The 25,977-nt window shown below is 37.7% G+C and overlaps 1 protein-coding gene across 1 annotated transcript in view; it reads right to left on the minus strand.

Annotated features, from left to right (window-relative positions):
- Nucleotides 1-19,633, minus strand: part of pkd1l1 (polycystin 1 like 1, transient receptor potential channel interacting) — a 33,763-nt gene extending 14,130 nt beyond the window's left edge. The window contains exons 1-25 of the mRNA XM_077624892.1: nucleotides 19,484-19,633; nucleotides 19,084-19,185; nucleotides 18,826-18,986; nucleotides 17,723-17,997; nucleotides 17,390-17,435; nucleotides 17,112-17,280; nucleotides 12,422-12,661; nucleotides 12,195-12,327; nucleotides 11,941-12,138; nucleotides 8,753-8,934; nucleotides 8,460-8,663; nucleotides 8,219-8,382; nucleotides 8,057-8,137; nucleotides 6,325-6,498; nucleotides 6,190-6,252; nucleotides 5,648-5,827; nucleotides 5,502-5,579; nucleotides 5,282-5,424; nucleotides 3,850-3,970; nucleotides 3,642-3,765; nucleotides 3,383-3,575; nucleotides 2,046-2,102; nucleotides 1,635-1,967; nucleotides 1,337-1,558; nucleotides 1,146-1,259 (exon numbers count right to left, since the gene is read on the minus strand). Of these exons, the coding sequence (XP_077481018.1) occupies nucleotides 1,146-1,259; nucleotides 1,337-1,558; nucleotides 1,635-1,967; nucleotides 2,046-2,102; nucleotides 3,383-3,575; nucleotides 3,642-3,765; nucleotides 3,850-3,970; nucleotides 5,282-5,424; nucleotides 5,502-5,579; nucleotides 5,648-5,827; nucleotides 6,190-6,252; nucleotides 6,325-6,498; nucleotides 8,057-8,137; nucleotides 8,219-8,382; nucleotides 8,460-8,663; nucleotides 8,753-8,934; nucleotides 11,941-12,138; nucleotides 12,195-12,327; nucleotides 12,422-12,661; nucleotides 17,112-17,280; nucleotides 17,390-17,435; nucleotides 17,723-17,997; nucleotides 18,826-18,986; nucleotides 19,084-19,185; nucleotides 19,484-19,518 (3,792 nt within the window). The 5' untranslated portion in view covers nucleotides 19,519-19,633. The remainder of the gene's footprint in view (nucleotides 1-1,145; nucleotides 1,260-1,336; nucleotides 1,559-1,634; nucleotides 1,968-2,045; nucleotides 2,103-3,382; nucleotides 3,576-3,641; nucleotides 3,766-3,849; nucleotides 3,971-5,281; nucleotides 5,425-5,501; nucleotides 5,580-5,647; nucleotides 5,828-6,189; nucleotides 6,253-6,324; nucleotides 6,499-8,056; nucleotides 8,138-8,218; nucleotides 8,383-8,459; nucleotides 8,664-8,752; nucleotides 8,935-11,940; nucleotides 12,139-12,194; nucleotides 12,328-12,421; nucleotides 12,662-17,111; nucleotides 17,281-17,389; nucleotides 17,436-17,722; nucleotides 17,998-18,825; nucleotides 18,987-19,083; nucleotides 19,186-19,483) is intronic.
- Nucleotides 19,634-25,977: the final 6,344 nt, after the last annotated feature.

Here is a 25,977-nt window from a genome sequence, read left to right on the forward strand (position 1 = left end):
CCAGCCAATCGCAGGACATAAGGTGACGGACAACCATTCCCACTAACACTCATACCTAGGGGGAATTTAGAGTGTCCAACCAGCCTAGCCTCCATCGTTTTGGGATGTAGGAGGAAACCGGAGTACCCAGAGAAAATCCACGCAAGCCCGGGGAGAACATGCAAACTTCACAGACTATATATATATATATGGAGGGACAGGAACAGGCTGAATAAGCTGGTCAGGAGGGCCAGCTCTGTTCTGGGCTGTCCTCTGGACTCTGTGGAGGAAGTGGGAGAGCGGAGGATGCTGACCAGGATGATGTCCATCATGGACAGCACCTCCCACCCCCTGCATGAGTCTGTGGAGTCCCTCCGAAGCTCCTTTAGCAATAGACTGCGGCACCCTCATTGCAGGAAGGAGCGCTTCCGCAGATCCTTCCTCCCATCAGCTGTCAGGCTCTTTAACAAAAAAATGGCTGTGTGTTAAGACCTACCATATGCATGCATGTACATTTATGTGTATGTATGTATATATGTGCTAAGCAACACGCTTATTTAATTATATATTTATTCATGTATTTATTTCTTGACCTACTTATTACCTATCTATTTATGTCTAAAATGTCCTATTCCTGCATCCTCACCCTCTTGCCACTGGAACAACGAAATTTCCCGAATACGGGATGAATAAAGTTATCCAATCCAATCCAATATATATATATATATGGGTATGAGTGTGCATGGTTGTCATATAACCGACACCTAATGAGGATTCTATATATATATATATATATATATATATATATATATATATATATATATATATATATATATATATATATATATATATATATATATACATATATATATATATATGTATACATACATATATATATATGTATATATGTATACATACATATATATATATGTATATATGTATATATATATATATATATATGTATATATACACATATGCATATATATGTATATATACACACACATATATATGTATATATACGTATATATATATATATATATACGTATATATATATATATATATATATATATATATATATATATATATATATATATATATATATAAATCAATTTTTACTTTTAAAAAGTGTGAAAAGCATGCTGAATAGCAACTAATAAAAAACAAACTTTGCATTTTTGTGTTTGCATCTCAACAATGATTGGCTGAACAAGGGATCGAACTGCAATTTTTCTCCCCGTGCTGCATTTATACAAAGCCATTTCCACAACTGGTCCACTTATCTACAAAACAGAAAAAACAAATAATCAATGATTTACTCATTTGAATTACTAAGATTATATGTCCAGACTCTCCTCACCCTGACATGATTGTTGGTTTGGGTCCAAGGTGAGTATTTGAGTTCATCAATGAGTCCAAGAATACACTCTCCTCTTAGAGTATGAATTAGGGATGGAGGCAAGTAAAATTTTACTAAGCCACTGTAGATAACTGACACGGATGAGTTCTGTCGTGCAATAAAGAGAGAAATGAGGCCGCCATTGACCCTGTGCTCTTCCATTCTGTTGAACAAGGCATGCTTCTAAAAAGATATTAATACAGTCGTGAAAATACGGTTATAATACAGACATTAACAGCATTTAAGCAAGGCATCTCACCAGAATAAGGTCAGTTGCAGTTTGTAGAATATTTTCCACAAGCTGCTCAACCTGCTTTGTTCTACTTGCTTGCCTATAATCACAGGTTGAATCTATGTTTACTCTGTCTTGTTGGTCTGATGCCACCTTGCATGTAACATCAGGTATGTCAGTTGTTTCGGCTGTAACATCATGAGTGGTGACAGTAGCCTCCAGGCAGTATGATAACAGGGTGACTAGGATCTTAAGTGTCCTCTGGTCCAGTTGGTACAGCTTTGGATTACTGAATCGAGAAAGCTGCCCTGCAATGGCCTGCACGCGAGCAGCCACTTGTCTGACACTTACCAATGTTACCTAAGAAGCATTATTGTGTGTTAAGTGTTTTTCAGCCAGCATTAACAAGTGTATTTTTAGGGAAAACTTTTAACTTACCTGTTTTGTAACTTTTAAAAGATCTTCGAGAATGCCTATATTGTCTCCCATTGAGTCCTAGTATCAAATAACATGTTTAAATGATCAGCAGAGAACAAAAGAACAAAAAAATACAACGTTAAGTGTCAGGCCTCCTAAAGTTTTGCTGAATTTTTTTTAAACATTGGGAAATTTGACAGGGCCTGTACTTTACTTGTTGACATATATCAAAACCGGGCTGGGGGGCAGATACTATAGTCATATCTTTTCATAAAAATTTTGGCCCTCTTGCTATCCCCCTGTTTCTCTTGCAAATTCAGTTCATGCTATTTTTTTCTTTTATACTTTGGTGTACTTGTGTTTGCGGGCATGCTACCTGGGTTCAACTTTATATACAGTATGCATATATTTTACAATATGAAAACTATTCCTTACAACTTACAGATGCACAACCTCTGGCTTTCATAGGCTTCCCCATCTAGCACAGGCAATGAATAAGAAAAATGAATACAATAGTTTCAATAAAGAGGCTCAGAGAAGAGGATTTGGATATTTTTTTACGGTCAACAATGTTTCTGAACAATTAAGTGACTTTTTAAGTAGATGTTTGAGAACAGAATAATTGTAATTTAGTTGATTACCATATTTTTCGGATTGTAAATCACATTTTTTTTCATAGTTTGGGTGCGACTTATAATCTGGTGCGATTTATGTGTGGAATTATTTACCTCCCGAGTAGGGGGAGTTGTTTAAAAGTGACACCGAGGATGAATAATTCATTGGGTATAGTTTGCTACACTTGTTAGCGTGTTCTCTATGCTAGAGTTATCTGAATAACTCTTAATATGTTACGTTGTTACTGACATTACCTGGCATGTCAGTCATGTAACGTTAGTATACCGTATACTTATTCACCCTGTTGTCTCTATTTTATTTTAATTTTAAATGGCCTTACAAGATGACATGTATGTTTTTGGTGTTGGATTTTATCAAATAAATTTCCCCCAAAAATGCTACTTATATTCTAGTGCGCCTTATATATGTATTTTCCTTCTTAATTATGCATTTTTTGGCTGGTGCGACTTATACTAATTGTGGCAGCCCTCATGACAGACATAATAGCCCACTGAAGGAACTACAGTAAGTACTACATACTGTAACTACAGAGATGAATTTGACAACCTTGAATTAGAGCAAGGGTCTCCAAACCAGTCCTCAAGGGCCTCTGTGCGCACCGAGTTTTTTCTAACCGATCCAACATAGTCGGTCTAACCAATTATGTTTCTGCTTGTTCTGTTTGTTGTACCGCTATACTTTTGTCCACTGGCTCAAGTAAGTGTTTTGTTGTCTGCTTGTACCTGGTCCCTTATTTCCAGATTGCACATAGTGGCTATGAGCACACTACGCATATGCCTCTGAGTCTGTTGGTCTGCCTGGCTGTCCAAACTGAGTCGATTCAGGATGCTGGTTAACAGACTGACATAATTGCAAATCTCCGCACTGTTCCCAAGCAAAATCAGCGCAGAGAGATTGTTTAACCCATATTGGGACCTGAAAACAAAAGAGGGAAGGGCTACAAGTTTTTTTTTTAAGGAAAATATTTTAAATTGTACTTACAACTTTATATCAGGAGTATTTGAGGAATTGTTTCTGAAGAAGCTGGGCAACACTTGGACAGTTACAGGGCAGACCTTAGTGGATGATCCATACATGCTGCTTTTGATTTTTGTGTAGACAGTCACTATTTAAAAACATGTGTCAGGTCAAGTACCCACACACTTCTTGTTCACATCTGCCATGTGTGGATGCTAGAAATGTATTGTACCTTTATAGTCATCAGAGGGATGTCCAGATGGGAGGTTGAAGTAGTACTCAAAGTTCCTCCCCTGGTACAGCATTCTTGAAGGTTTGTTACCAACACTGAAACTGTACTCGTACAATAAGTCCTTCAAAATAAGCCAAACCAAATATTAACGGGAATTTGGTTTACACAGACTAACAAAAAAGACCAACTAAATAGATTGGAAAAGGACGTTCTGGCCATTTAGTGAGAAAATTGTCTCGCAAACTTGATAAATTTACATTAGAGGTTATGACAAATAATGTTAACAAAAGATGTTGAGGTAATCTTTAAATACCGTATTTTCTCGCATATAATCCACATTTGTAACTAAAAAAAAAGATGACTGAATCAAGGGTACGGCTTATATGCGCACAAGACTTACAGCGTTGCTATACTCTTGTTCACCAGTAGATGTCGGCAAATTAACATTTACTATTTGTGGCTATTTTACTGGATGAATTATTAACTTCCTTATGATATTGACCCTTGTTGGTGTTATTCTGGGATACTATTATATAATGTGTGCATTTTAATTATTTTTGTATAAGAGTGTCTTTAATTTGAGACTGGGGCGAGCTCGAGGTCACTCTCCAGGACAGCTGGCTCCAGCTAGAGACTTAACATTTCACCGAGTCCTCGCTCCAGGACTGATTACTGGAAGATACGCCTCGACCCTTTCCCCAGATACAAGTTCGCAATGAAGATCTGTGAAGGACGCTTAAATTGTTGTTGATTAAGCGGATGGCTATCAATCAACCTCCGGGATTACTCGCATATGTTTCTCAAATTATGACGCTTGGTTCGCTTGATATGGAATTGTTTTGCCGAATGGAGGCTCGTTTGTTTAATTTCCAATGGAGTTGTTTTTGAGTTCCGACCTTAATTGTTATTAATGAATACCTGATATGCGATTATTGTTGCAGTTGTTTTTGACCTCGATGGTGTTATTCGGTTAGCTTATGCAATTGTTTAAATCATATTACCTTAGATGTTTTGAATTATGCGCGACTAAATGGACAGAGGAGGATGCCGTTTCTTCAGAATCATCTGGGACGAGGACGAGTCAGGGTGGATTCTCCTTGCAAGTTTGTAGCTAGAGTATGTCAAATTACGTCTCTCTGATTTGATTAAAGTATACCTAATAATAAACCTATCAACCCTAATAATGTGCTTTTGATTCATAAAGTATCTCAGAAATACCACATGCGATGATTTTTCTTGATTTTCCCTTCAAAGTAACACATCGCACTCCCTATTAAAACCATGAATATGGAGGTGAAAATTGTGAATCAGGGGGCAGCTTATACGCGAGAAATGTAAAATTCAACGATTTTAAGCCAATTTTAAGGGTGGGCCTTATAGGTGGGCGGCTTATATGCGAGAAAATACGGTAACTGGTGGAATACTTTTTTACCGCTCTCCCTGAAGTGCAGAAAATGCTGAAGTGTGTGTACAACTCCAGTCCTTTACTTGGTTGCACCTGGCATGTCATTCCTTTGGGAACAGGCTTAGTTCTCAAGAATAGTTGAGTGCGGCCTACAATAATATTTTGTGATTCTTTAAAAAACAAAAAGTCAGTTTGATCAGCATTTTGTAGTATTAGCAAACATTTTTCTTATGAAATAAAGACTCACTGGCTGTGACTTCCAGCATGTACATGCTGCCTGGTTTAAGACTAAAAGGCATGAAGGTAAGCAGTCCGGAGCTAGGTCCTGCAAAATTGTGACAGCATTAAGACGAATATTGTCAAATCAACGAGATGTCTTTGTGTCTTTACTACCTGTTTTGGTGTAGAACGTAAAAAACCCAGCATCTATAAGCTCTCGAGGAAGGTCTAGCAAGGTTTGGTCCCGAATCACCAACCTGGGACTGGACTCCAAAAGATTGCTTCCCTCAATGTCATGTGACGCTGTGCTAATCATTGGGTCATCTCCTGGTTTCAGGGTCTGGGGTTTGACATCTAAAAGTGCATACTCTTTAGTAATAGCTACACTGTTAGGTAGACATTCTCACATGCATCTAAATAGGAATTAATAGAAATGCTGATGTATAACTTTTTTGTCCCACGATTAGCGAGTACTATTAAACCACTAGTTATTTGTTACTTTGTTAATAGATGGCGAATTAGAACAAATAAAAATGTTTTTCCAATCCAATATCCTGTTTTTCGTGTTTTTTTTTTCAGATGGTTGGAACAAATTAATTTGTTTTTAGTTCATTCCTATGGGAAACGTTCATTTGAGTTACAAGTAAATCGACATACAAGCTCAGTCCCGGAACGAAATAAGCTCCTATCTCGAGGTACCACTGTACAATGTTTACCAGTTAGTCTCCCTGCTGAGGTTCCAGGCTCTCCCTCTGCCATTTGCAAGGTAACGTCATAATCTGGGTAAGAGTAACACACGAGAGCATTTGACAATTGATGACACTCCAATCATGCTGGCGCCTTGAAGATACCTTGTCCATCTCTAATGTCAGCACTTTCCCAGTCTGTAGAGGAGTCATAATCAATATCAAGTTTACGTCCAATTTCCTTTTGATGCAAATGGACGGTACGATCCCCAAGAGCATTCGAGTACAGAGACTCTTGAAGGCCAATCTCCTTTTGGGGATGATAAGGGGGCTTCTCTCCTAGCCATAAAAAGCATTATCTGTTAAATAATTCATTCAATCTGACCACATCATTATGAACTGCAGCTTTTCATTTCATTTGTCCCAGAGTCATTTTTAAATGTAAAGAAAATATATTTGTAGATTCTAGTGAATTATATCAGATTTTAACCACTTTTGAGTCATTACTATATTTTCCAGACGGTGAATAATGCTTTTTTTAAACAGTTTGGCTGATTTATTTTGAAGTGTGAATTCTTCATTCAAGAAAATACCATTGTAGATTCTAGTGAATAATATCAGTTTTTAACCACTTTTGAGTCATCAATGAATTTTCTGGACGATTAATAATGCTTTTTTAAAAGTTTGGCTGATTTATATTGAAGTGCGAATTCTTCATTCATTCTTTCATTTCACCAATTTTGTTATACGCAGCTGTGTATGATGACAATAAAGGCTTTTGATTTTTGAATGATTATCTGAACTGTAAATTCTCACAGGGGTGGCGGGGGGTGCTGGAGCCTATCCCAGCCACAACCATTCACACTAAAAATCATACTGCCACCAAGCGGGAATCGTTGTCACGCTTGCCCGCACCGAAGTTAGGCAATTGGATTGGATTGGATTGGATTGGATAACTTTATTCATCCCGTATTCGGGAAATTTCGTTGTTCCAGTGGCAAGAGGGTGAGGATGCAGGAATAGCAAAGGCATTTTAGACATGAATAGATAGATAATAAGTAGGTCAAGAAATAAATACATGAATAAATATATAATTAAATAAGCGTGTTGCTTAGCACATATATACATGCATACACATAAATGTAGATGCATGCATACGGTAGGTCTTAACACACAGCCATTTTTTTGTTAAAGAGCCTGACAGCTGATGGGAGGAAGTGTCTGCGGAAGCGCTCCTTCCTGCAATGAGGGTGCCGCAGTCTATTGCTAAAGGAGCTTCGGAGGGACTCCACAGACTCATGCAATTGATTCAACTACTCTATCAGGTGGCTAGGTGCGAATTATCTATTTTATTTTCCCACGCTGACAGCAGTGAGAGTGCCGAAATCAGCTTGCCTTTTAGTTCCAGAGTTGGCGGAGTTACTCAGAATATGTACTAAATGCAGATGGAATTTTTAATAGATTTGGTCGTCATTTGGAGAGAGATTGAGAGTTTGGTAAAAAAAAACTGCTGATAAAAAAATGCTGTGTTGTTAAATTGATAGATGTCTTTTTAGACAGTTGCTCTCAATTCATATTACTATACTGCATAATGTTTGTCCTTGGTTTCTGATAAAATAACCCCTCTGCAACTTATACTTTAAATCGACTTGCACTATATATATGTATATATATATATATATATATATATATATATATATATATATATATGTATATATTTATATATATATGTATATTTATATATATATGTATATATATAGAGAGAGAGATAGATATGTAAATATATATATATATATATATATATATATATATATATATATATATATATATATATATATATATATGTATATACATAGTGCATAGTTCTGAAAAATACAGTAATCAATATTTTACATACCCATGATGGTGGATGGGGTGCTGAGGTCAACTGCAATACAAAATGGGACTAGAAAAGATAACAAAATTGAAAAATCTTCCACTAGAACGTCAGATTAATGTACAATTATACTACCCCTAAGTTCCTCCCATTTGATCATGAATTAAAAAAAACATAGTTTACCCTCTACTACAGGTTTAGAGGAAGCATTAACTAAGTACAAAGTCCAGGTGTACTGGGTACGGTTTGGAGGAACTTCACAATCTTCACAAGTGGCTTTGACTGAGATGGACTGATCCCAGTTTATTTGGTCTCCTTCACAATCGCGACAGGATAGAGTTAGCCTCCTAAATTGGAACCAATCAGAAAAATATGGCATTTATTTTTCAGCAGAGTCTGTATCGGAGTCATAATGTTCTCATACCCAACCACATTGGGTGTTAATGTGACAAAAGCTTCTGTCAAACTTGATAGCTCTCCACTGTGAACGGTGAGTGTGAAACGAAACTGGTCAAAATTGTGTTTCAGGAAACTCATGGGAAAGGTGAGCATGCTAGCGTTGGTAGCAACATGGCTGTTAAAGCAGGAACTCTTGATGGAGCTGACTGGTTCACACATCCATTTAAATCTAGAATTAAAAAAATTCCTCAAATATTAATTTATGTCTGCTTTTTATTTGTATTACAAATATTCAAAAGACTATCAGTCTTCAGACACCTGACAGGATCTGTGGGAAAGTCAGGGTTATAGGAACGTTGTCCATCCAGTGTTACCACGGTGATGATTTTGTTGTTCATGAAGAAGTTAGTACCGCCCTGGATGTTGGCCACAGGAAGGCTGGGTATCACATGAACTCTCACAGTGTAGTTACTGTACACCATACTACCAATTACCTTGACCTGCAGAACATCCATATTTGTAAATTCAACCCATACAAATGAAACCCGATAAATACTATATTTTACAACATTATTTTCTCCTGAACTTATATTTTGATGCCAGTATACCTACAAAATGTACATTATATCCCAAAAAACTACTATAAGCAAGAGATGTAAACATCAGGCCGCCTGGAGAATGAAGATTCACTTCACCCAAAAAGTTGTTTTATGGTCAAATGTATTCAAGATTGTTTATACCCATGAAAATACATTATCTTACAATAAAGCTTGCATTATTTTCCCAAGATGGCGCCGTCACGCGGAAGCCAGTGACAGTAGCTCTGTCCACTCTTATTTGTTTTTCATGTTTTACAGCCCTTCTATCTTTTTTTATCATATTTTAATATTATTACTATTCTTAATACATTACTTTTTACTTTACTTTGTACTTTATACTTTTTACTTTAATGTTTTTACAACTTTCTTTGTTCTGTTTGCCTGGCTTCTTTCTGCCACTTATTTTTTGGAACCATCAACCATGCCTACGCTGTCATACACATGGGACTAGCTGTTACAATACGCAGCAGAAGGAGCAACACCTCAATCCCGCTGGAAATTCGGAGCTGGAGAAAAGTGCCGGGAGAACTCAATCCCGCTGGAAATTCGGAGCTGGAGAAAAGTGCCGGGAGAAGAAGCAACGCTTCTGACCAACCATTCCATCATGGGATAAGATGGAAGAGCTGTCGGCGCTTACCAGCAACGGAGTCGAGGAGTTCTGCCCTGCTGCTGTTTTCTTCAGCTCCAGACTACTGAGGAACTGTGCGGATAAACTTGGAAGAGTGACTCTGCATATTTTCTACCTCGGTCCAGGTCTGCAGAAGTTCTCCATCTTGTGGAAGACTTCCTGTGTGTGGTTCCAGTTTTATCCAACTTTACAACGTCTTTTTCTTGAGTCTGTATCGTTTTTGCTCCCACAACCAAAATGGCGCCGTTCCAGTGGCAGCCGGTGGCGGTAGCTCCGTCCACTCTTGCTCGTTTGTGTTTTTGCTGCTTTTCTGTCATAATGATTTGATTTGGTGATTCTTAATGATCCCATTAACTTTGATTTGCTTTGTACTTTGTGCTTTTGCTTTTGCTTTGTTGTTCTGCTGCCTTTGCGACTGCACTGTCTAACTTATAACTATGGCTTTTCTTGCTACTGTCACAATGAAATTTCCCAAATACGGGATGAATAAAGTTATCCAATCCAATTATATCCAAATGTGACTCTGTTCTAGAAAAAGTAAAGAAATTAGACTCACTACCATTTCAGTTATTAGCCATGACATACTTAATGAACAACCATAGTGGAGATGACAACTACTGTATATTCTAGTCTTTAAAATACATTTTTTCTCCATTGGCCAATGAGAGACAACTTGTTCTCTATTGTGGCCCTCAAACATCATGCACAGTCACAGTTTCATGGCAAAACTGAAATGATCATTGTCGCCATTATTATTTAGGTTTAGGTTGGGTGATTACATGGATAGTGCTACCACAGATAGGTACTCGGACGTTTGGTCACCGGACGTTTGGTCGCCGGACGTTTGGTCGCCCGGACGTTTGGTCGCCCGGACGTTTGGTCGCCCGGACGTTTGGTCGTACCGGATGTTTGGTCGCCGGACGTTTGACAACATGACAGAGTTTACTGTTGAAACCAGCTCTCAAAATTATATTAACCCGGGCGACCAAACGTCCAGCGACCAAACGTCCGGGCGACCAAACGTCCGGGCGACCAAACGTCTGGCGACCAAACATCCGGCGACCGACCATCCGGCGACCAAATGTCCGGTCACAGTAGCGATGAGCTCAACCGTTCAGCCTTTCCAGTGTGAGCCAAATCCAAGAAAATACCTTGCTGAATGACGTAGCCTCATCCAGAAAATGTGTTTCTGAATGACGCTACGTCTCAAAAGTTGAGCTGCTACTGGTATTTAGTCTAGTTTCCACTGCATCTTTTGATAGAGAGTTTTGTCTTACTCGTGTGCTAGCAAAGGGAAGGTTGAAGATGAGGATTTCAACGCGAGGATTCAAACTGTCAAAACTACGCTGTGTTTTCCTCTCTAGTTCAGGGGTCGGCAACCCAAAACTTTGGACGAAAAAAAAAACAAAAAACAAATATGTCTGCAGCTGCAAATAATTTAAGTCTTAGATAAGCCTTATAATGAATTATGACATGCCGTCTCCCATCTCATCTTATTTTCTGAACCGCTTTATCCTCACTAGGGTCGCTAGGGCTGCTGGAGCCTATCCCAGCTGACTTCGGGCCAGAGGCGGGGGACACCCAGAATTGGTGGCCAGCCAATCACAGGGCACAAGGAGACAAACAGCCATTCACACTCACACTCATACCTAGAGGCAATTTAGAGTGTCGGATCAGCATACCATGCATGTTTTTGGAATGTGGGAGGAAACCGGAGTACCTGGAGAAAACCCATGCAGGCCCAGAGAGAAGATGGACCAACCTGGAATTGAACCCAGGTCTCCCACTGTGAGGCCGACACGCTAACCACTGCAGTGCATTCATCGCGTCGGCTTCACAGTGGGGGACCTGGATTCAAATCCGGGTCGGTCAACCTGTGTGGAATTTGAATGTTCTCGCCGGGCCTGCGTGGGTTTTCTCAGGGTACTCTGGTTTCCTTCCACATTCCAAAGACATGCATGGTAGGCTGATTGGACACTCTAAATTGGGAGTATGAACGTGAATGTTTGTTTGTCTCCTTGTGCCCTGCAATTGGCTGGCCACCAATTCAGGGTGTCCCCCGCCTCTGGCCCGAAGTCAGCTGGGATAGGCTCCAGCACCCCCCACGACCCTAGTGAGGATAAAGCGGTTCAGGAAATGAGATGAGATCTTCATTGGAAAACGTTAAGAATGTTTGTGCCATTTTTGTCCTCCTACAGAAACCACATTAAAACAAAAAAATATATATCTCTCCCCCATTTTCAATCATTTTTGAAAAAGCTTACCAAGTGCTAACTTACCCTGGCCGTGGCAGTGTAGGTGTCGTAGTGCAGCAGATGTCTTGGCAGTACAAGACTCTGCTTGTGGGCATCTGGAACAGGCAAAATGTGCCCGGCAGTGTCAAACAACATCCATGTGTAATGGAGGCCCCTCATTACGTCACATTTGACGTCAGCGTCATAAGACACTCCCAGATGTATGACGTTGTGTCGTCGCACCTGAGGGAAAAAAAATCTTGCGACATCTTTGCTACAAGGCAACTTAAAGGTCTTACCTGTATTTTGAGAGGACCCATGTTCTTGACAGGTGGTGGCTGACATGGGTGGTCTAAGACGAAGATAATGCTACTTAGGTAGGCAGAACTAACCCTGTTGAATGCAGTGACCTTTATTTGGAACTCTCCAGTCCTACAACGCGAAAAAATATCAGCAGTTCATTGTGTATTTGACATGTTATGCCACGATGAACATCACCCACATTTAAAATCAAACATTTTGTAACCTGAGGAATGTGTGCTGTTCAGTACTTTGTCCCATCCTTGTCGTCCCGTCGCCAAAGTTCCATAGGAAGATGACATCACTCCCGGAATTGACTCTGCAATTCACTGTGAACTTGTGGTTCCGCAGAACATAGGCCCGGTGGAAAAGCTTGTTTAGCTTTACTTCTCTTTGTATGAGTATGGAAAACACTCCAGAAGTGATGGAAATGTGACCATCAGACATTGAAACTGTTACATTATACCTACAAAGGAAAAAATATCTATTTAAAGGTTACTTTTTGAAAACATTTAATTTTCTCTCTTGTATCCATGAATACAGAAATTTTACTTTCACTCCAGTTAATCAAATCTTGGATTTAAAACTAATGAGCTATTACAATAATTAAATCCTAGTCAAGGTGATTTTAAAGGTAAACATGTTCAAACTGAAAAGTGGTCCCTTTATTTCGAACAAATACTCCAAAGTGTAGCACAGTGGTACCTCGACATACGAGTGCCCCGACATACGAGCAATTGGAGATACGAGTAAAATTTTGAGCAAATATTTATCTTGAGATACGGGACAAATTTTGATATACGAGCATACAACGGACGCGCGAGGCTGCTCATAAGAACATCATGCGGACTGTCTTTCTGGTCGCAACTCCCTCGTTTAATGTCTTTACGAGCACTGGGCGGAGCGTCGCATTTTTTCAGTGTTTTTTTTTCCGTTAGTCATTGCGAATGGCGAAGCGATCGCTAATACGAGAGTAGTAGAATATACTACTTCTCGTTGGCATGTGGTCGTGGGTTATCCTATTGTGAGGACATTTGTGTGCATCATTTTGTGAATATTTTGAAGGGAATACAAAAGCAAACAAGCCTCGATAGGTTGCATCTGAAAGTCAGGGTGGAGGCGGGGCAAATAGAGCCGACCCGGGAGAAGAAAAGTATCAAAATTTAAAACAAATTAGAATTAAGTTTAGTGTAAAGTTAGATTAAACTTATTTTTGAGTGTGTCTGCATCGTAATCCAAGTTCATTTAAATTTGTTTATGTTGTTACGAGCCCGTTGCCGTGCAAAAAGTCTCCCCCCACTCTCTCTGTCCCTCTCTCTCTCTACCCTCCGCAAAATCTATCTAATTTTAGTTCTATTAAACACATTTTAGTACTATTAAACCACTAGTTATTTGTTACTTTGTTAATAGATGGCAAATTAGAACAAATAAAACATTTTTTCCAATCCAATATCCTGTTTTTGGTGTTTTTTCAGAGGGTTGGAACAAATTAATTTGTTTTTAGTTCATTTCTATGGGAAACGTTCGTTTGAGTTACGAGTAAATTGACATACGAGCTCAGTCCCGGAACTAATTAAGCTCGTATCTCGAGGTACCACTGTATACAGAACACACTAGTACTGTATAATCCCCATGCCCACAAAAAAAAGTTGAATAGAAAATTGTTCCACCACAATGTTTAACATTAACTATAAATGTTAAATATGACTATAAATATAAATATTGAATATAAATTTTAAAAAGTGAAATTTAAGTATAAATGGTCAATCTAAATGTAAAAAGGAAATCCAAATGTAATGGTAAAGCCAAATAAAATAAATCCATACCTTTTTTTACAATACATATTAGACCTCGTACTAAAATGTTACATAGAGCCTCACAACTGCGGTTTAACATTGCTCTCTATCTACAATTAATTCTAAATTTGTGTTGATTGTGTACCTAATTCATTTCAAAATTTACAAGTCTTTGAGAGATTAATCCTAATGTGTCTAATGTTCCCAGTGTTTTTCAGAGTAGTACTTTGCTTGCACTTTGCGCTGCAAATTTTATTGTGTTGGTAAGTGCAGACCTTAGCCAGACGGTGGCAGTAGTGTTCCACAAGTAGAATTTATGGATGATGTCAGCAAGGAGTACAGTAATACTTTGACATATGAGTGTCCAAACATACGAGAAATTTGAGATACGAGGAAAATTCTGGGCAAATTTTTGCCTTGGGATACGAGACAAATTTGAGATACGAACATACGAGATGGTTCCCGATGCGGCCGTCCAGGTGGCTGAGTATACGAGAGGTTGCTTATAAAAACAGCATCGCTCTGTATTTCTCGCCGCATCTCCCTCGCGTAAAGATATCTACGAGGACCGGACGTACGGGTTGCATTTTTTTTTGCATTAATCAGTGCAAACTTAAGGGAAGAAAATGGGTCCAAAGCAAGCCAGTGCAATGAAGGGCTAACCATCACTTCCAAACTGCTCAGTGACATTCATAACGACATGAAGAGCGTTCGTTTAATGTGGTTAAAAGATAAACAGTTAGCGGGAGATGGCGTGACCTCCAAAAAAAGCCAGGGGACTCTATATGGACTTGAAAGTAAATCATCCATCTGAAAAAGACACCAGCGAAACCCTTCAAAGCAGGTCGTGTCTGGTTCGATAATTTTAAAAAACAAACTGGTCCGTCCTCGGTTCTAAGGCATGGAGAATTAGGAAGTTCTGACTCGAAAGCCACGATGGAATACATTAACATCTTAGCCTCGGTTATCGCGCAAAAAGGATTACATTTAGTGTAAAGTAAGATTAAAACTTACTTTTAAGTGTGTGTGTGTGTATAGTAATCTAAGTTCATTTACCATATTTTCTTGCATATTGACCACCTCCGCATATAAGCCGTACCGTTAAAATTGCCTTAAAATCGTCAAATTTTATGATTTCTCTCATGTAAGATGCCCCCTGATTCACAATTTTCACCTCCATATTTATGGTTTTAATAGGGAGTACAAATGTGTTACTTTGAAGGGTAAATCATCGCACGTGGTGTTTCTGAGATACTGCATGAATCGAAAGGATCGTCTGCTGGATTGCACATTCCATTGCATGTTCCGAAAGGGTGTTGCCTGCACGGGGACCAGTTCAAAACTAGGAAGTGTGTCTGTAGCGGTCCAATTTATCATACCATCTGTTAGGATTAGCTGGTTATTGTTTTTTCCATTGCTTTCTCCCTGTGTTCTGATGTCCGTTTCCCCACTCTTGTTTGTCCCTCCTGTCTTGCCGACGCGCTCGCACAGCTGCGCGTCATTTAGAATTAGTTCCTGTTTCGTCTATTTAAACCCCACTGATTATTATGTCATTTGTCGGATCGTCTGCGTTATTTCCCTTGCCATGTGTCTGCGTTACCTCATTCCTCGATTCCCGTGTTTTCCCTAGTCAGGTTTGGTTTTGTGATTTGATTTCTAATTCTTTGTTATTTTCTAAGATCCTGCCTAAGTTATTAAGGTTTTGGTATGAGCGCTACTTTTCTTGTCCTTGCCTGCTTCCCTGCGATTGGGTCCTATACCTCGTAACCTCGCTTCGACGTCTCCCCAAAGACGTAAAACCATCCCTAATCACCAAGTCTCTGGATGCAAAAATAGCATGAGATACACATTACGAAGGTATCAAGGCTGATATTTTAATGATTGACCGCGAGACCTTCGATCAGCCTTGACAACTATTGCGATGTGCTGACATGGTAAACACTAGGAACACATGTATCGAGGCTACTCGCATCTAGCCAGTCAGAGTACGTTTAACTACCAGTAAAAAGTAAGATGGCGGCCCCCTAAACAAGCAATGACAGGCACAAGTGAGTTTTTTCACGTTTTATACAAGATGATTTATTTTTATCTTGAATTTTATTCATAGACGTCAAAATAAATTTTGTTTAGCGTGTTATCTGTTTATATTTTCTCTATTTTGAAATAATTGACCGTATCAGCCGCATTGTCTTGCGATATGGCGTTTCGTCTTTCTCACCTTGCAGTTTCTTGCACTTCAAGTTTAATTTGTGCATATATAAGCCATACCCTTGATTCAGTCATCATTTTTTTGTTACAAAATGGGAGAATATACGGTAAATTTAAAGTTCATGTTATGTTACGAGCGCATTGCTGTCCACCAAATCTCTCGTCTCACTCGCTCTCTCTCTCTCTTTCTCTATCACTCTCGCTCTCTCTCTTGCTATCGCTCTCTCTCTCTCTTTCTATTTCTCTCTCTCTCTCTTTCGTCTGCCCACTATCTGTACCAAATAACGTCAAATTTTATTATTGAAGATCATAACCACTAGATAGGTATTTGTTACTTTGTGAGGAGGTGGTGAATTAGAACTAATAAAAATATGTTTTTTCCATTGTAATATCCTGTTTTGGGTGTTTTTTCAGAGGGTGGGAACGGATTAATTTGTATTTAGTTATTTTCTATTGGAAGAATTGATTTGAGATACGAGTAAATTGACATACGAGCTCGGACCCGGAACGCATTAATCTTGTATCTCAAGGTATTACTCTACAGTAAAAGGTTACAGCTGTCTAAAATTTCTGGATACAGCGACTTAATGACCTTTTTATTCTCCATCGACTTGAATGTTGGGAACGGATTAATTTGTATTTAGCTATTTTCTATTGGAAGAATTGATTTGAGATACGAGTAAATTGACATACGAGCTCGGACCCGGAACGCATTAATCTTGTATCTCAAGGTATTACTCTACAGTAAAAGGTCATTTTTGGATACAGCGACTTAATGACCTTTTTATTCTCCATCTACTTGAAGGTTGTATGATAGGAATATCACACTTAAAGTAATCAATTTGCCTGAAGTACTAACATGTGAAATTATAAATCTTGTAGAAGAGGTATTATATTTTAAATCCAACATACTTTCCAGCATTTGAGTATCTCTTGGTGATGTTCCTGCTACTTGTTTTGGCAGTTGTGGAGTCTCCAAAATTCCAGAGGAAGTCGAGAGGATCATGCATATCAGTCACAACCAGGAATGTCACGTTAGTATTAGTTGGATAGGTATGGCTTGCTGCATGAACGAAAACAGCTAAAAAGTCAAACAGATTTCACATGAAAATAGAGCATGAAGTGAAAAGGATGACAAACTTTGCAGTGGACTGTTAAAATTCTGTGCTTGTATTTGGATGTTTCCTTACCACTTTCCATCTTGTTGGGAGTGATAACACAGAAGTCAGGGAACATCTGTCACACAACCATTTATAAGTTCATTAATTAACATTTTTAAATTATGTCCTTTTGCTGCAGTCAGTGCTGAGCTCTATGTTTATATTTGGGATTCCTTTGCTGACATAGATCTAAAATACATGTGATATTTTACATCTAAAAAAAAATTTGGGGGGCAAGAAAACTTTATTTGATGCACTGATAAAATAGTGCCACAAAGAAGATAAAATTAATTCAAATAGGCGATCCACAAAACGATCCCACACACATATAACCCCTTTAATTGTAAGTGTATGCTCACATACCAGGCTGCTATTCAGGCTCTCACAAGTCCTCTCGACCCACACCTCCTTGTCTCGCTCCCCGTGACTAAACAACCAGCACAACTGTGCTGCTGGTCCTTTAGCCACGCACGCTTGCAGTGTGATAGGATCCCCTATATGAGCAGACTCTGTAGTCCCTCTTTTGGAGCTCCTCTGTGGGAGGGGGGTTCTGTGAACCCAAGAAATCTCCAACAGCGCCAGGATGCAGAGGCTCAATGGGGATGAACACTTGGAAATGGGCTCGGAAAGTATCACCTCTAAAAACAAGACAACAAAGAAGGTGAAAAATATGAAAATCACAATGGAAGTTATCAGTCATGTATTTTTTTTTAAATCAAACACCAATTTCATGTTTGACCGACGCTTCCAAAATCTTCCCCTAAAGAACTGCAGATGAACCATCATCTGACACATTGACCTGCTGTGAACTTTGACCTTCTGAGGTCCCACAGAGGGACTCTAGAGTAATGTAAGAGGGTCCACCCAGTTCCACAAAGTCTGAATACACAAATCCAAAAATAACAAAACTTTAAAAAAACAAAATTTAAAAAAGTAATAGCAATGGGCATAAAATCCAACTAGCAACAACAATTAGGCTAAAATGGTATTCCATTCAGTTGTTGTTTTGTCTTGAATTTTTTTCCTCATCAACGGTTTATCTAAATTTAAATATATGAAGAAACCCTCCTTTGGAAAATTATCCTTTGCTTATATGATCAAATTGCATAATTCAGACAAGTAAGTAAAAGACTATTACAAATAAGACCGTTTTGCATTGCTAATGTATGTATGTCTTTTAACTAAGATATGTTATTTTACAAGACTAGGGCATTAGTTTAATTTAGATAATTATAAAGATTTATCTATGTACATTGTTAAACACAAAGTAAATCAATTAATAAAAAGTAAATTAATTACATTTTCCAGTTCTTAATCCTTATATGTCTGTTCCATTTAAAGACAATATGAGTATTTTGTACGTATAAAGAGTTAAATTAGATGGACCCCAAAAACCTCAAAACTCTAACCCCACCAAGCTTCCATTTTTTTTACGCAAGCCTGATTTAAATCCAGTAGACTCTCACCTGTGACCCGAACTGGATATCCCTCCAGTTTCCCGCAAACACCGAAGACAAAAGTCTTCTCGTCATGCACTTTCTCAAGAGGGGTCGATGCAAGTAAGCACACACATGTCCTGTTAAGTGCCAAATTTCTCACCCTCCTCTGAGTAGGCTGGTTTTGGATGCTAAAGAAAGATTGGCCAAAATGTATATTTTTTAAAACTAAAATATGGGAATAAAATATAAAGTAAAAAAGAAAGCAAGGAAGAAAATAATTTATACCTTTTCTCTCTGTGTTTTATTCCGACTTCCTGTGACTCATCATTAGAGTCATTTTCACGCCTTGTAACCGATGGACACCGCAACACTTCTCTGTGGATAAATCTACAATAATGAACCTTACAAAAAATCATAACTTACATATTTAGTTAGAACAACATTGGAATTACATAAGCTTTGGCCCATGATTCACATGGAATCACTGAATTCGAAATTAGTATGATTTTTAGAGAATATATTCCAAACTCACATAGAAATATATTTTCTAAGCTTACATTTTCCGCCCCCAACTCCAGTGAGACAGAAAAACAGAAAAACTGCCAAGCTCAAGCTTTTTCCATGACCTCTTTTAACGCAAGTAACAAGGAAAAAAAAGATCAACGGTTTTCAAACACTCACTTACCCATAATCTAGGCAGAAACCACAGAACAATACCATGTCAAGAGCATCACAAAAATGCTTGACAGGATAAAGCTGGTTGGTAGCGTTGAAGGCCAAGAAGCACCAGGAAGGTTCCTCTGGAGGAACTGCAGCTGCACACAAGTAAAAAAGAATGGAGCAGGTCAAAGCGGCCATGGTAAGAACTAATAAAAGCCAAATGAATGTCTGTGGCATTTCTAGCTTGGAGGAAAGAAGGATGGTGAGGAAAAGAGGAGGCACATGCAGGTGCCTGGACCTTCAAGTGACTGACTGTATGCAAGTAAGAAGTGTGAACAGGGGGGAGATAGATTCAATCAATATGAAAATTGGCCTTTGATGTTCGATATTTGCATGATTTTTGCTTGTTTGCAGAGCTCGTGTATAAGATGATCGTGATGTTCTTATGTGTCTGTGAATGTACGGAAAATACTTTTATACATACAGTTGATAAAGTATAATTTCAACAGTTTGATAAGTGTTTTTTTATGTCATAGATATTGAGCAGTTTAGCCAGGGTACATAATCCCTATACTATCTGTCCATATACTTGTAGCAGTGACTGATTTTAATGGGAGGAGTCACTATTAATTGACCTAATATTAGAAAAAAACATAACGTACACAGAATCAGGCACGGTAAAACAACCCTAATGTAACTATTAACTTGGTATTTTCGAAAAACGACTTGAAAAAACGTGTAATTTTCTCACCCATTCATTCATAATTGCGTAAAGTGAGTTCATGCCATACAAAAACCTTAGTCTTCACTCTGTGGGTTATTGGTGAACAAAGAAAAGAAAAAGAGTTATATTTAAACCAACTGCAAAAGCAGACTTATGTAATTTAATTTAATTAAATCTTTCAGTGACTGTGAACTATCCCGGTCCACCTTAAAAAAAAACGTATCTTCCGGTGTCCAAGACATCCCCTTTAAGAGTGAAATGCACTTTTCCTGGTGACCGGCAGATGGCGCAGTAAGACTGCAACATCATTTGTTCGGAGTCTCGATGATCACTAACCGTTGAGCATTGAAATTTAAACCCGCGCTGCTTTTCATTTTGTTTTAATATAATCGCAGGATTACAGGATTTCGTTTTACTTTCACAATTATGAGCTTTTGCAACACGAACATTGGGCTAAGTTAGTTTTGTTCCATTTACATTATACCGCCACTAAAAAGAAAAATAGCCAGGTTAAATTAATTGCTTATCGAATAAGGAAGCCAAAAATATGTGTGTGGTACAACAATGTGTTACGAAAAGTCTATAAAATAATTATATAAAATATTTTTGGTGGATTTTCAACAGTTCTGCATCCAAAATTCGTGAACGATGAGGGATCGCACCTTTAAAATATATCATGCATGCATACACACCTTTCCTAAAGTACGTTTAAGGCGTGCTGGTACGTAAGAGCCCCGGGCCTTATTTTTTTTTACTTTTACCCAAGTACATGCTGTGTTTGGATGTGTTAAAATTGACAAATGGGGTGTCAACGAAATATTTTAAAAGTTGTGGGTAAGCTGACTGGAGATAAATGAAGACTTTTGGGGTCAGCGAGATAGAAAAAAGAAAAAAAATCAAAATAAATACAATCGCAGCAAGACGTTTGCGCTCTAAAACAAAAAAAAAAGAGAAATAAAAAATAAAAAGAATGTTCTCATTTGAGAGGATGGACACATTACAAATCCAAATACACATTTCACATTTACACCAAAAGACGGCATACATGCTTTTCCACATTCCAAATCTAAATTGGAACAATATATTTTTTAAACTGGCTATATTGTGTTTTAATTTATTTGTACATTATCCCATCCAAAAAAAAATCGGCGATTGTATTGATTTAATTATTTTTTTCTTTAAATCAAGTACAAAATAAAAGCACAAAACTATACCCTCATTCATGAGCTATACAGAAATTTAAAAATACACAACAGCACAGTTCAGTTTTCGTATAAATGGAAGCAACCATCGTTAGACTTTTTATTCTCATGGAATAGTCGCTTGTCTGCAGGTGAAAAGCAGGGGACACCCTTAATTTTCCAGCCAATGAAAGCAATCATTCAATTTCTCTCCTTAACTGATAATTTAGTCTTCAATTAACCTTACATGTATTTTAGGGACTGTAGGACTAAACCCACATTTACTTTTTAAATTTATCAATTTATTGTTTTCTTGCAGTTAACACCCCCTAAATATATGACTATCTTATTCCAATAATTGACAAAGGTTGAGTGAAGGCCACTGGTCCTTTTTATTTATTTATGTTTTTGTAAAGGTTCCACTTTTAATATGAATGGCATTTGAAGTCCTAATTCTAGGCGTGGCATTAGAGACACTCCCATTTAAGCAAGAACCAAGATGCTCAATCACCCCTAAATTTTATGTGACTCGTGTTTTTATTAAATGATTCAATCTGTAAATGATGGATTATGGCAGAAACTAGACAACTGTACAAAAACAATGTAAAAAAAAAAACATTAAATTGTGGTATTCAATAGACCGAGTGAGTGCTTTAACAGAAAATCAAGGGCACAGGGGATGGCAGATTAAAACTATGTGGAAAATTTTACACATAAAATGTTAATGTTTTTTTTTTTTTTTCATTTTTGACTGTAACTCCATTTTAATACTTTGTTTAAATTCAAACTGTTTAATTGTCTACATGAAAGATCATCATGTTCATTCAATTCTCAACAACGCTCAATGTAAAAAAGAACTGTCACTAAAATGAGGCGTACAATGTGCTAAAAGAACAACACCTGATTTTTTCAACTTATGCCTTATTCAATTCAATTCAATTTATGCCAAGGAATAAAAAAAGAAAGTGCATGTCATCATCAATTTAACAAGAGACATAACATATTGATCATTGTGCCACATTTTTCATAAATTTAGTATGGCCTTCAGAAAACTTTAGAGCTGTCAAATAAACAAATATGAACAACTTTATGATCATTTTTACAAGACAATAGCAAAGATTTGTTGAATATTTCCCATGGTAACCAATACAAATGTATGTTTTAGATGAACGTTCTTATTCAACTCTTGATCCTCCTTTGACATTACGCATACTTATTCAAATTACCTTTTCCCCTGGGGGAAGGGGTGCTGTGCACACTCAGATTACACTCCAAACAACCAAAAATCACTTTATTATTGGAGAGCCACTGGTGGAACTGACTTGAATGAGTTTTAAAAGCAACCGGCCAAAGATCTATACCATTAACTACATTTTTTTTAAAGACAGAGATTCATATCAGAAAAACTGAAAGACACTTCCACTTCCTCCCATAGAGAGCCTAAATAAAGCCCTGGCTTCAATGAGAATCCCCTTTGCTTTTCCCTTTGGCCTACATACTCAAGTGGGTGAAAGAAGTTGGCTGCAGGAACCTTATCTGGCATAGCCCCCCTTGCTTCTCACCACTCCCAAAGAATGTGTTTTATAGACTCAATTCTGAATATATATACTTAATCTAATAATAATGTATACATATAGACATTTTTCTGCACATATTGACACATGTTATCTACCACCTTATGTTATACAGGTGCCCTAGGGCAAGCAGGATAATGTTAAAAATGTGGCCCTATCTGCAGAGGTGAGAAAATGTAGACAGATAATCAGGGATCGACAAGATGGGGCCTGACTGTCATGCATGAGTGATTATTGGGTGATTTAAAGACCAGTTTAGAGTAGATACTTTACAGCATTTCTTATCAAGGCAGGGATCATAGAATTAATTTCATGATCTAATCTATTGTCTTTAACCCTATAATGGCACTACCAAAAGTCCACATTAATCATAAAGTTTTTAATCTGTCTTGATAAATATTTTCATGATGAGTTTTAATGACGGTCAGAAGAGCATTCATTTCGCAATATGCTTGCAGTATATTACAGTGAGAATTAAGAAATCTTATCAATTTTTGTCAAGAAAAAATAAATAGATTTTTGGGCATGACTTGTGACTGTCATGACTTTAATACGATGCAAAAATCTATTTTTATTAAAAAAAAAAAAAAAGAAAACTGTCCAAGCCTCATCTTTAATGATAGACAATTAAATGTAACTGTGAGTGGAAGTTAGATGAAACACTGGGATGTTGTTGGCTGCCAGGTTGGAGGCTTTTTTTGCCCACACCCTCCGCCTGCTCCTAACTCCCTGGTATGAGGAGGGTGAAAGGTCACCACCGCTTGTGGCCGTGTTCAAATCCCTCTATAGAGCCTAATGCTCTCAAGTGACCTGTCATCACACAAAAGGAGATGTTTGTTTGCAGGGCATGGAATTGATCACATCTGACAAACATCACCAATCTTTAATTTGAGCAATACATGCTTTAAAATTATATATATATATATATATATATATATATATATATATATATATATATATATATATATATATACACATATACATGTATATACATACATGTGTGTGTGTGTGTGTGTGTGTGTGTGTGTGTGTGTGTGTGTGTGTGTGTTTAGTTCTGGACCTCTAAATTCTTCTCTTCTAAATTCCCTTTCCGCTTGAACTGAGGTAGGTAGTTTTCATTTTTTTTTAAATGTAGGTAATTTTAAACTCTGGTAAAAAAAAAATTGAGTACAAGAGGGAAATTCGAATTTACCTAATTATTTTTTTTACAGTGCCTTGAAGCTGTTAATTCATTCAAATTGATTGAATTCAAATTCAACTTTTATGAACCGAATAACAGCGGTCCACATAATCCACGGTGTATGTAATGCGTTTAATTCTGGTGTATAACAGTGTATAAATCATTCTCGTTAAACCTGATAAATTATTCATGAGCTCTGCTATAGGAGCTGCGGGGCATTGAGCTACCAGAATAGTATTTTAATCGCCATTTAAACACATTGCTGGTGAAAATTTTAATAAAACCTATTGTCAAGGAGATGGACAAAACTTGCTCTTATTTGGTGGTTTTATAAAATCTTCTTCGCACTTCTTCTCCGACTCTTTGGGCCATGTTTGGCCGTGCATGCAGTGCAGAGAAAAGCCTAAACAAATGCATTTGAGCTCCATGACGCCCTCCACGCTGCTTTTCCCTTTCCACTCCCGGACAAACTCCCCCTCGGAAACCCCCATGTCTCTCCCGATTAGGTCTTTTCAACCCCTTTAACCCCACAATATTTGAATGAACCATTAGGATCATTTGTCTATTCACAAATTAGATGCTGATAAGCCGCTTAAATATAGTTATAAAATTACAGATGCGTGTTTACATGTCTAAACACGAGTATATCAAACGTAGTGGTGATTTTTTTTAACCATCAACCACATGAGGCAGCCACCAGTCTTCATGACTTCGAGGGTGTCGAGGGGGAACCCCGGTTAAACCCACCAATGCGCCGCTGTTTACTTGACGGCTCCAACCATGATCGCGATGTTATGGAAACGTGCAAAAAAGGTCAATTTTAGAGATACTTAGACTAAAGCAATGTATTGATTGCAAGGTAAAGAAAAAATATTCCATTAGAACATATAGGTCATCAAATATGTTATCAATTCAAGGTATTTCAACAAGATATTTCGGTGTAATTTGTGTTGAGTGTGTAAAAGCCGCACAAAAAAGAAACGCACTCTAGCTTTAAATTTAATCGTGTGTTTATTTTATTTACAAGAGTAAATTTACTTGAATTGCAAAGTATTCCAAGCTTTCTGAAACTTTTACACACACACACACCGAAAAAGAACGACCAAAAGCAATCCACTGGCGAATGCATTACTATATTGGTCAAGGGATTATTGTACTAAATTACAACGTTTTTTTGGTCATAAATTTTCAACGTTAAATGTTCGTCTCATTAATATAGCGTGAAAAAAAATTACATTTCAATCGGGATTCACGTTGAGCTTGTTTTGTTGATATCTGCATATTTTACAAATACTACTGCTAACACATATCACAAACAAATCCATGGTGTTTAAAGTGCGAATTGTGTTTAATTCTAACTATACAATTAGTGTGTGTGCGTGTGGGGGAGGATGGATGCATATGTATGTGTGTGTGAGTGTGTGTGTGTGTGTGTGTGTGTGTATGTGCGTGTGCGTGTGCGTGTGCGTGTTCTTTACATATATCTTAATGTATGCATGCAATATACGTGTCATATGTAAGTTGTACACAAAAGAGCTTCCCGTGGCTGACACACAACTTTTTAAATATGTTGTAAAACCAAATATTATAAGCGAAAAATGACCTGGTTATTAATATTACACAGAGGAAACCAAACACATTAAAAAATATTATATTTATATTTTATCCTTAAAATGGCTGAAAGATCAATGGTAAGCATTTTTCTTTCGTCCAACTATTTTTAAATAAATTATATGTCGCAGTAATGTCAAAGGAGACACACTCACGTTGCTTTTGTTCTATTGGCGTTTAGTCTACTGGTTCGCAATCCGCAGTGGAATTCAGCTGCTTGAATCTCCCTGCATTTGGACACCCAGCAGC

Source organism: Stigmatopora argus, chromosome 17 (genome assembly GCF_051989625.1).
Source record: "Stigmatopora argus isolate UIUO_Sarg chromosome 17, RoL_Sarg_1.0, whole genome shotgun sequence".
Lineage (NCBI taxonomy): Eukaryota > Metazoa > Chordata > Actinopteri > Syngnathiformes > Syngnathidae > Stigmatopora > Stigmatopora argus.